The sequence below is a fragment of the Haliotis rufescens genome, unplaced genomic scaffold (genome assembly GCF_023055435.1).
Source record: "Haliotis rufescens isolate VD_foot unplaced genomic scaffold, xgHalRufe1.0.p SCAF_13, whole genome shotgun sequence".
Classification (NCBI taxonomy): domain Eukaryota; kingdom Metazoa; phylum Mollusca; class Gastropoda; order Lepetellida; family Haliotidae; genus Haliotis; species Haliotis rufescens.
This window is the reverse complement of record NW_025963813.1, coordinates 28,687,197-28,699,300: the sequence shown is the minus strand read 5'-3', so window position 1 is coordinate 28,699,300 and position 12,104 is coordinate 28,687,197. Positions and strand designations below refer to the sequence as shown.

Here is a 12,104-nt window from a genome sequence, read left to right as displayed (position 1 = left end):
CACCCACCACCACAACCATCCACCCCCACAACCATCCACAATCACAGCCCACCCACCACCACAACCATCCACCACCACAGCCCACCCACCACCACAATCATCCACCACCACAGCCCACCCACCCACCACAACCATCCACCACCACAGCCCACCCACCACCACCACAACCATCCACCAACGACAAACAACCCCAGCCGACCCCAGCCCAGCCCACACTCCCAGTGTAAGACACTGTGCAAGTACACACATTGCGCCACATACCAAAAGGAAAGGAGTGAGTATATTCAAGGAAGCTGAACCGCAGTAACAGGACAAGTCACATCCTGATATTATTAAAATATTGACAACACATAAACACACTGCGTCCATGCGACCGTACACCAGACCACGTGACCGGGTCTTCCCGATAATACCAGTGCATGTATATACAAAGTGAACACACCAGTCCCCACGGAACAGACACAGCCATGTCCGAATACAGTGAAGGTAAGCTTAGAGAAACGTGGAAATCTACATGTTTGTGATTACCAAACCCTTCGAATTCGACCGAGTCTAAGGCTACATTCCATTTACAGATAGCTTGATGCTGTTATGTCTTCAGAATTTTATATCCACGTGCATTTAAAATGTTTTAAAATGGGGAGGGTAATTTTATTCTGCTTGACCTGTTATATCCAGTTAAGTCCAGATTAAATATAACAGTAAACAAAAGTAGGGATGGATCGGGGGTCTTTGCCCTTGCGGTTGTAATGCTTTAGACTAGTGTACATTGGTATAATTGTAATTGTACATGAGCAATATTTTATAACCATCATCATCAATAAATATTTTAACATCTGATTCCATTTAAAAACATATGTGCACAGACACTGGGACTCAGCTATTTCAAATGTTACAATATTACTTATCCCAGAGGATATTAGTACATGTTTAAATTTTAGCCTTGTCACATTCGTCACACAGATAGTTCCACTTTTGCCTTTGAATAAAGTTGTTCCGATTATAAAATACAACTAAAGATTAAACAAATGTTGACAGGGTAGTTCGTGCACGTATGGCTATCGTTGTGTGTTGGTTTCCCTAAAGCATATGCGTCACGCTATTATTGTTCAGGTATAAACGCAATCATATGTGGGTGAGCACAAACGATTTCCCAAAGCCTGCTTACCAATAACAGTGTCCCGGTAAGAAATATCCCTTTAACCGACAAAAAGACCGATATATAAGACCAGCCTTAGCTGCTCTCTGAATGCAAATGAATGTAGGCCAGGTGGTCGCGCATACAAAAGGTATTACCAGTTTATCAATAACCCAGACATTGCCTACCTATATCGAGAGTATTATTCAGTAATGAGGCCACTGGCCCATCATACATTACAAAAAGATCTAAATAATGTTAGCAGGGAGCGCCATCAAGCGAAATATAATGAAAAGGAATTTTGAGCGTTTCCTAAGAAAATATATTATATATTAACAGGTAATTATATATGAATTCCTTGATAATAACTGCTGAAATTTCATCCAGTGGGAAATACAAATAGGTTTCAAGAATGATGCTGTTAATTCTTATAGTGAGTTGGGTTTAACGCCGCTTTTAACAGTATTCCAGTTATATCACGGCGTGTCAGCTTAATGTGGGAGGAAAGCCCGAAGTGATGCAGGTCTCAGACGTTTACCACTTAGGCGAAACCCACGAGTACGGGTATGGTGCTGATAAACCTAGAAACATAATCGGGGCGAACTGGGATTCGAACCTACAATCATAGGTTTCTGGCGTACCAAAGGGACACAACTCTGCACAGCGACGCAACTCGGCACAGCGAATCGAGTTGCCTTAGACGACTGGGCCACCCGTGTCCCATTAATTCTTAGAAGAATGGACATGAAATGATATTCTAAGCCACACTTGAACTGATTCAAAACGGACATAAAATTCTACCTTCTTCCACCATCAAATTGTGATAACAACATCTATAGTTTGTCAGTGCAACTACCCTAACTACCATTCTGTAGAGGTATTTTAACAATAGATAATAATAAAATAATCTTCACCTGACTGTCAATTGCCATGCACCTGTGTTACGTTATCATGTGGACATTGCCCACGTTGACAGCCGGATGTGAAATGTTAAAAGCATGGCTATGTAATGTTACACCCAGATGTCGGGATGTCCGGCAAATGTGACACTTACGTGGCTAATTATATCTAAAGCTATAATTGGATAACTTGAACAGTGTGTGACTGGTTGGTTAACGCCACTTTAAAGAGCTTACAATAAGTATTACATCACGGTGTGTCAGCTTGATGTGGGAGAAAAGCCTGAAGTGAATTATATCTTAGACGATTACAACTTTGATGAAAACCAAATACACTGATTGGAATGAGCTTATTTTAACTCCATAAGCTTTCGAATTGACCCCTATATTTGGGGCCCTTTTCATATGTTTGTTTACAAAATTAACATTTATTCATTTGTCAAAGTTTGCTCCGAGTGCTCAGTCAGCATTAGCCGAAAGCGCTCGCAAAATCGTTAAGTATGGTGTAATGTGTGTTTTGCACTGAAGAGTGCTTTTGGTGGCCCAGTGGTCTAGGGCGCCGCTATTTCCCATGAGTAGCCTCCCTTGGTCATGGCATGACCTAACTATCGTCATAAGGTTGCCACCACTATACACGCACTCGTGGGTGCGCATCATCCCTCTGTATCCGCCCATGTAATGAGTATCATTTTCTTCTTGTATGCCAAGCACGTGGATCATTAAGAAATGAGTATATTTCAGAATATTATTTTGTCCATCCTAGTGTCTTTAAATTTCTCTGGCTGTGTAAATTTTTAACAATTGTTAGCATCATCTCTCAAACAAAGTTCTACAGTACACTATAACTTGGTGTGAGTGAGTGAGTGAGTATGGTTTAACGCCGCTTTTAGCAATATTCCAGCAATATCACGGCGGTGACACCAGAAAAGGGCTTCACACATTGTACCCTCGTTGGGAATCGAACCCGGGTCTTCAGTGTGACGAGCGAACGCTTTAACAACAAGGCTACCCGGCCGCCCCAGAGAGAACGGCCGAGATAGCCAGAATTAGGAAATAATAATCATGAATAACGTCTGCGAATTTATTTTTTTAAAATGTTTTACAGAAAATTACTAATTATCAGAAATGTTGCACGTTGATTTGGATTGAGGCTGTGCGTTATGCGATGCACCTGCTGAACAGCGCACATAGTGAGAGAATTGGTGTGAGATCGACATCCCATGTTCAAAGCACAAATACGGACGGACACATACAATCGTTGAGTACAATATGATACAGTGCTGGAGGAGCTCATTTAGATTGAGTGAGCGAGTTTAGTATTTCACTTTACTACATGATCAGTAGGGGTCACACACACACACACACACACACACACACACACACACACACCACAGACACACACACACCACACCACACCGCAAACACGCACACCACACACACACACCACACCACACCGCAAACACGCACACCACACCACACACACACACACCACACCACACCGCAAACACGCACACCACACCACACCACACACACTTACTTTTCCTCTTCCCTTAAACCAGTCAACTGCAATTAAACACTCTTTGGGCAATCACCGTTGAAGATCGTGACAAAAAGTCCAGTATCAACGACAAACATGTCTGTAAGATCAACATGCTGATTGTGCATTTTTTTCTTAATCTGGTCCCCGTTGCACAAAGCGATCTTAGCCCAGGTTCTGAACATAATTCGGTTATCAGTCTGTACTGTTATAAGGACTGCACGTCAATGGCATTCTGGTACAAGAATAGAACAGGCTCTCCTGTCAACAGTACTGGCAATCACATACACAACAGTATTTACATACACACTCCGATAAGAAACTTCGGAGGGTCGCTAAATTGTTTTTGACATGTGTTATGTATTAGACACACACCTTATCTTTCAGTATTTGTTACTGGATATGAGGTCAATATAAGACTGCACCCAGTCTTGGAAAATTCGGACTCAAGGTTAGGCCTCTGTTTTAAATCACTTGGTTCACGGGTCATTGTTCCGGAACGATGTTTGAAATAAATATACAATTCTAAAAAAGTGCCATTTGAGCATCATTTACCCTTACTTGTAAAACAATACAATATAAACAAACTTGTATTGTCAAACATTATTATCGACATCATATATCATCATCATTACATGGGGGCATTAAGGCGCTGCGATTCGCTGTGCAGAGTTGCGTCCCTTGGGCACGCCAGAAACCTATGATTGTGGGTTCGAATCCCGGTTCGCCCCAATTATGTTTCTAGGTTTGTCAGCACCCTACCCGTGCTCGTGGGTTTCACCGAAGTGGTAAACGTCTGAGACCTGCATCACTTCGGGCTTTCCTCCCACATCAAGCTGACACGCCGTGATATAACTGGAATACTGTTAAAAGCAGCGTTAAACCAAACTAACTTACTCATTCATGATTACAAGTAATCCATGAATGAGAAATAAAACTAAAAAGATGGTACTGTGTCCACAGTGTGGAGGATTGGGTGAGTTGTTCAGTATTCGATCAACCATCAAGACTGAAATCAGCACATGAAACATTGTCAGTCAGTATTGTGTATGCCCTCCACGGGAATCGATGCATGCCCGAACCATGAGACGATGTACTTCTGATCACAAGAAATGGGATTCAACACCATTTCTCTCAAGAGGACCTGTGCTAACTGATCCTTGTTATAAGGGCGACTTGGTCGTGCTCTAATTTGACGTTCAAGGCCTAATCATCTTCCCAACATAGGTACAACATAGTTTTCTATAGAAATACTCACAAAACTTGATTCTTTCATCAGCCAGGTGACACACTGTAACCATCCAATCCTCAACTTTATCGGCACTACTGTCCCAGGATTCGCTGATCGAGGGTTCGAATCCAAGATTAGTTCCGGATAGGATCTCAGGTCAGTCAGCTCCATGTCAATGCCCGTGGATGGTGACAATCTACTGTCTGTGTCACCTTGGGCTTTTATGTCACATTAGCTGACGTGCCACGATATCACTGCCAAACTGTTCAATGCACTCACTCACTCGAAGTGTCACGTAACTCAAGCAGCTGTGGATGTCACGCGTCACATTATCATGCATGTATCGGAAGCAACAAGACTATTCAAACATTGGGAATCTATTAGGAAAACACAAAGGGACAGGCCGTAGCTCTGTGAAGCGACAAGTCAATATCAAAATCGTTTATATGCTCGTGTTGTGGGTTTTCGAGCCCTTAAGTATTTCTCATTACGTGTCTTATAACAATCCAATTACACCATAATTACGCCTTACCTTTGAGAAAATATATTACTGTTAACACTTGGATGGTCAAATGACCATGTTTTGTTAATTTTTTAGCAATAATGCCTTGCCTCACGAGACGAGTCTATCAGGCGCCATCTTGTTATAGCGTCACATGATATCGAGCCACTCCATTAGAGTCAAGTTGAAAATAGATGCACTACATGGTCAGTCACATAACATTACAGGCAGGAAGTTTACAAACATCAGCCGACACCATTGTTTTGATGCAAGATTATCATCAGATCAAGTTTGAATAAATGTAGATTTGTGAAAAAGTAAGTTTTGGTGTGTTTTCATAGCTCACTGAATAGTTTTCATTGTGTAGCTTAATCGTAACATAAATTCAGCGACACGTGGCTATCACTTTCATGTCTTCAGGGGCCTTTGAAGCGTATACCTTGATTATGTCATATGTGTGACGTGGGGATATCATTAGTTATGGTGTCTTTAGTTGCCCTATACGGTGTCATATAAGGTTAGTAGCTGACGCCTCACCTAATATTTTTCTGCTAACCTAATATGACACGTGCAGTGTATACGGCAACTTAAGACACCATAACGAATTTATTATGCCGAAAAGTTTATACTATTTGGTATCTTTGTCGCACAACATGTCAAAACTCAGAACTTTACATTTACAACCTAAGACGTTAAGGGTCAAAGGGAGACTACTCTTCAAACCTTGCTGATAATTTTACCCTTATATAATCTTTATTAAAGTCACGAACGTGATCCCAAAAACATTAACGTCCTTGCACTTTAGAATAAATGACATTGAAACACAAAACAGTGTCGAATAACTAATATCTGTACCAGACTTTTCATGTGAAATATGTGAGGTGGGTGTTGGAAAATCCAAAATGGCTGTTACTGACGGTATACGATCTCATATTTTGTCAGTAGCAACCATCTTGGATTTTTACTGATGGTATACGGACTTATATGGGTTTAGTAGTTCTGCTCTCTGATTGGTCAAACTCACTTTGAGGCATAATAAAAATAGTTAGCAGTGCATGCAAAAGTACGGTTTGCGCAGTTAGAATTTCTTTAAGCGGAACACTTTTGAGTATATCTATCAGGCCATTAGGGCAATATGACTGATACTATGAGTATGCGTTCCTCAGAATACGCGCAGCCGTTTGTGTCACTTCCGGAAGCGGAAGAGAAAGACAATTGAGTACCTCTGTGAATAGGAGTCTTTAGCCTAGCAGTCCATGTACCGTCTGTTGTTCCAGATCAAGTTCAACAGCTGGTGAAGACGAGCCATGAGATGAAGAAAATGTCTTACTGTCCGTACAGCAACTTTCCCGTCGGGGCAGCCCTACTCACAGCCGACGGGACTGTGTTCACAGGTAGGTCAGAGTTATCGCCCTTACTCAGATTGAAAGGACAGCTCACATCGCTATTTGTAACCACTCGCAATATCACTGAAATCAGATCTTAGTTGTCGCTAACACTGAAGACATCCCATTTAATACATGTAATGTCAGATCATTTCGCGACCTGACCGAGACCAATGAAATGACTAAAAGGAAGTCGACATTAGCCAATCAGAAAGCAGCTTTCTCGAGCTATGAGGTACAAATTTCAAACTGTCGAATTCCATTCCAAACTACGCTGTGAAAAATATTTTGACCAAATTCTCGATTAAAATTTGAAAAGTGTACAAAAGAGCATTCTGGGATGTTTAGTAGATGGCCGAGATTGTATGGAAGCCCTTCCAACGGGATATGGTTTGGTTTGGTTTGGTTTGGTTGTTTAACGCCGCACTCAGCAATATTCCAGCTATATGACGGCGGTCTGTAAATTATCGAGTCTGGATCCAGTGATTAACATCATGAACATCGATCCATGCAATTGGTGAAAAGTCTTTACCGTTTCAAATGTTTATCCCATTGAAGCAGAGACACATGTAAAATGGGCTTCATACATTGTACCCATGTCGGGAATCGAACCCGGGTCTTCGGGCGTGACGAGCGAACGCTTTAACCACTAGGCTACCCGACCACCCCCATTGGAGTATGAACCTTCGTAGAGTTATGGCCAATCACTGTATGAACAAGCTCCGGCGTTCCATACAGTTTGGCCCTTACTCTGTGAAGGTTAATACTCCAATGAACTCACACAAAGTGAAAGTCAATTCTTAATAATTTTTATGACACTATTTTTTTACCACATGGGATGTAGACCTAGACCTATATCTATACAAATTATATTTAGTACGTGTGACTTCATGTTTACACTGACAGCCATACAACAACCAGATGTATCGCGAAAAAAAATAGTTCCTCAAAACGAGAGGTAACGTGAGCGTATGCCTGTCAATATGGACAACTTTTGTAGTTTCTTTACTTCAAATGTATTCAAATAATATTCTCACGATGCAGTAAATTTGAGGTCTATTTTTATTGATATTATTTTAATGAGTGCCGCGGAAACAATTTCAGCCTACTGTATGACTTTTGCCGGTAACCAGTCTACCCATGCGCGGTAAGGTTATAATATGATATTTAAAGACGGAGCACAGTTTAGAGGTTGCAAAGCTAGTTGGGAAACATGGACAAGTCTTGCCTTATTTATTGGCATATTTCGCATGTTATTTTCAGTGAGACGTCATATTATTTGTGTGTGCAGGTTGTAACGTTGAAAACGCTTCATATGGCTTGGCGATTTGCGCAGAGAGGACGGCCATTGTCAAGGCCGTTTCAGAAGGTCATCGAAAGTTCAAGGCCATTGCCATCGCAAGGTAACATTAGCATTGCGAAAATATAATTGGAAAATGTGTTTCGCAAAAGTGATGTTTTTCTTATCGGAGAAAGTGACACGTACACATTACCAAGACTATTGTATGCGTTCATTATGTACATAGGTTGTAACGGTGTAGGGGTAGTTATATATTGTAATTGGGTACTGAACCTCATCTACACGACAATAACAATTACGTTTTCCATGATGAAATACTTGATAATATGACCATCAATTAACAATAAATCAACAGATATTTATAATCAATTCACATTTACTATAATAATATACAAAGTAATTTCTATCTATACAGCGGGGCACGGGTCGTCTAAATACACGATATAACTGTAATACTGCAAAAAGCGGCGTTAAACCCAACCCACTTACTCACTATATACACAGCTAACATCATAATTATTGTGGGAATTTCCTCAGTTGATCGCAACAATATAAGAAACGTCCGTAAAATTCGTCGACAAATACTGATGGCAAATTCGGATTAATATCTAGTCTGCGTTAACAGACGAACAGGGAACAAATCACGACTTTGTTTGTAACCCAACAACACGTGCTAATGGGGTGATTCTTCGTTTAGCTTATCGTAGAAGCTATAAAGCGTCCACAATAATTTTCGAGGGTCTCTCCAGCTGATCATTGAACGGTCAAGCCCGTAACTCCCATTCCGATGACAAAATACTCATTGATATAGGCACTTTCAACACAAGGAATGTGATACCAAAGTGTTAGTAGCTGACACTTTGAAATTACGAATTGTCGCGTAATAAAAGTTATGTGTGCACTAGAAATAAACCTCACGAAGTATCTGTACTTCACTTCCATAACCTGTCATACACGCGAATTACGCTATTTTAAGACGTTAAAAGATGGTACTTGTTACCCTGTCTGGCGCTCGGCATTAAGGGGCTAAAACAAGGACTGGTCGGCTCGGAGTCAGTATACTGTGTCTGAGTGGGGTATTCATGTTAAACTGCGGCATGGTGTCTTAGTGAGGTAGCACTATAAATCGGCATCAGTCCGGACTAGTACAAGCACACACAGGCACATACACGCACGCACGCACGCACGCACGCACGCACGCACTATAAGTGCAATAATCTTGGACGCGACGTTGAACCCAATTTCACCTCACCTCACCTATTTTAGTTGAAAATCAATTCTGGCTTTGAGCCAATGCAATGGCAGGTAGAAAACCATCTTAGGTCACAACCAGCTGAATACATTTTTGTTGGATTGTTTTGTCGTTTTTAAACAGCAAGTGGTATTTTCTAAATTAAATGACAAACTACACCAAAAGAAGAACATTATTGTTTTTATTACTTATTTGAAAGAAAGAGCAGCGATTCCGATGAATACTCTTTTTACTTTGATGTTAAACGTGACATATTGATATTAACAGTCCATATCTGATTCTCAGTGATCTGAAGGATGGCGTCATTGTGCCTTGCGGTGCATGTAGGCAGTTTCTGGTCGAGGTGAGCTTCATTTAACTCTTTGTATATATAATACCCACAATACGACTTAGTCCCATGAAGATCCGTCTCAGAATAGATCTTCAGCAACATGCTTGTTTTAAGAGGCGACAACCGGGATCGGCTGGTCGGGCTCGCTGAGTTGGTTGATGCATGTCATCGTCTCCCAACTGCCTAGACCGATGCTCATAATGTCAATCACTGGATTGTCTGGTCCAGACTTGATTGTTCCCGAGGCTTAAAGTTTTACAATCTTTAAGTAGTGATATATATATATATATAATGTTAAGGTCATAACACACTATTTTGTCGAGTCGAGGATTTCACAGAACAAGCTGTTTGAGAAAATACATAACATGGTGTAGAGCCATATTTTTTTATATGAAATCTTGGTTTGGCCTTTTGTCCGACAATGCAGTTTAGGAAAATGAAGTGTGAATGTGTCGGGGTTACATCATTTAGGTTTTTTGGTTTGGTTTGTTTTACGCCGAACTTAGCAATATTCCAGCTGTATGACGGCGGTCCGTAAATAATCGAGACTGGACCAGACAATCCAGTGATTGATATCATGAGCATCGACCCACGCAATTGGGAACGATGACATTCTTCAAACCAAGTCGGCGAGCTTCACCACCCGATCCCGTTAGTCGCCTCCTACGACAAGCATAGTCGCCTTTTACGGCAAGCATGGGTTGCTGAAGACCTTTGTTACCCCGGATCTTCACGAGTCTGTATCATTAAGGATAGGGTGGAGGGCACCACTTTGCCCCTTAAGAGCAAATATTATTATAATATTTTTATCACTACTACCACTACTACTAAAACATCACAGTGAAGAAAGTTAATCTTGAAAGGCGTTCGGGATCAGATGAGTTTTTACAGCATTAAAACACTAGTCATTGTTCTAATCAATATTTCTATTATTATTTCTCAGGCTATAAACTATTTGTATGTGTTTCAGTTTGGTGTCGACTGGGATGTGTGTATGACAAAGCCGGATATGACGTACGAAGTAAAGAAAACTAAAGAGTTACTTCCCTGGTGCTTTGCACCCACTGATCTTGAGAGGGAGAGGTTACCGTCGCGAAGCAACTCAGGTCATTCCTAAATAACAAGTTACTGTGAGCTCTATGACCTTGTGACATCCGGTGAAGCAACACTGAGTCATTGCATATTATCATATATAATATATTTCATCGTTACACGGTTGTGTAATGTCCTACCCATGTGTCTCAGTCTTAAGAAAGAAACATGATGATCTGGCGACACCTCCATAGAACCCTGAGTGAGAGTGTGGTTTTACGTCGCTTTCAGCAATATTCCAGCAATATCACGGCGGGGGACACCCGAAGTGGGCTTCACACATTGAACCCATGTCGGGAATCGAACCCGGGTCTTTTAACTACTGGGCTACCCGACCGCCCCCTCAGAATCCTGAGTGAAATTTGATCGATATGAAGGATTAGCGGCTTATTTCATCATGTCTTTACCACCCCGATTAGTAAAATGCAATCTTTGTAAAAGGAAACGTCACAGAACACAAATACACACTAGTTAGTACACCTTTAGATCTTTGGGGGCTCAGAAACGACAGGATGTACAAAATATCAACAATTATATAAGCTGGGCATTCGAACTCTCAAATTTGTTCCTTTTCGAGATACAGAAATCAGATATACTTGGCTGAATGTTTCATTCACTCGAACCGAAAATTAAGAACCCACGACTCTGATTGGCTGATTAGATACATACACTCTGAAGAAAATCAGATCTTTTTACTCTGATATACAGTATCTTTCTGATTGAGGACACATCCATAGAAGGTCGCGTCAGGTGAATTTTCTAATCCCCACACTGTTTGTTTGTTGTTTAACGCTGCACTTTTTAATATGAAATCTTGGTTTGGCCTTTTGTCCGACAATGCAGTTTAGAAAAATGTAGTGTGAATGTATCGGGGTTATATCATTAGGTTTTTTTAGTTTGGTTTGTTGTTTTACGCCGCACTAAACAATATTCTAGCTATATGACGCTGGTCTGTAAATTAATCGAGTCTCGACCAGGCAATTGACATCATGAGCATCGATCCACGTTATTGGGATACGATGACATGCATCAACCAAGTCGCCTTGGAAGATCTATTCTACCCCGGATCTTCAGGGGTCAATCACCACATTGAATTATATTTGCGAGTTTTGTGTCACATCTACTCTTTACATGGCCCAAAATGTCATTATTGTGGAATAAACTTTTAGAACAGTTTTTATCGTGTTTTTATCTTATTTTCATTTTTACGTTGCTTTAAGAAATATTTCAGCAATAGCACCTCGGGGGAACCAGAAATGGGCTTCATAAATATGGGGAATCGAACCCGGGTCTTCGGCGTGACGGGCGAACGATTAAAGCATTGGCTACCCACAGCCCCTTTGAGGCATTATTGTTATAAAACCGGAAGTGACAAACAGACCGGAAAGGCATACGCGTCTTAGATTTAATTATTAACTTCCAAGAAACGTCTTAATT

The 12,104-nt window shown here is 41.0% G+C and overlaps 1 protein-coding gene across 1 annotated transcript; it reads left to right on the top strand.

Moving 5' to 3' along the window:
• The first annotated feature begins 334 nt into the window (after positions 1 to 334).
• Positions 335 to 11,843, top strand: LOC124152260 (cytidine deaminase-like). Its single transcript, XM_046525136.2, has 5 exons — positions 335 to 486; positions 6,585 to 6,701; positions 7,984 to 8,095; positions 9,530 to 9,587; positions 10,546 to 11,843. Exons 1-5 carry the CDS (start codon positions 420 to 422, stop codon positions 10,690 to 10,692), a joined length of 501 nt encoding a protein of 166 aa, XP_046381092.1. The 5' UTR covers positions 335 to 419; the 3' UTR covers positions 10,693 to 11,843.
• The last annotated feature ends 261 nt before the right edge of the window (positions 11,844 to 12,104 follow it).

Excerpts from the sequence above, each read along its gene's own strand:
- LOC124152260 (XM_046525136.2), top strand. The coding sequence starts at position 420 with ATGTATATACAAAGTGAACACACCAGTCCCCACGGAACAGACACAGCC. Across the intron at positions 6,702-7,983 it reads CGACGGGACTGTGTTCACAG|GTTGTAACGTTGAAAACGCT; the intron begins GTAGGTCAGAGT and ends TTGTGTGTGCAG. Across the intron at positions 8,096-9,529 it reads AAGGCCATTGCCATCGCAAG|TGATCTGAAGGATGGCGTCA; the intron begins GTAACATTAGCA and ends TCTGATTCTCAG.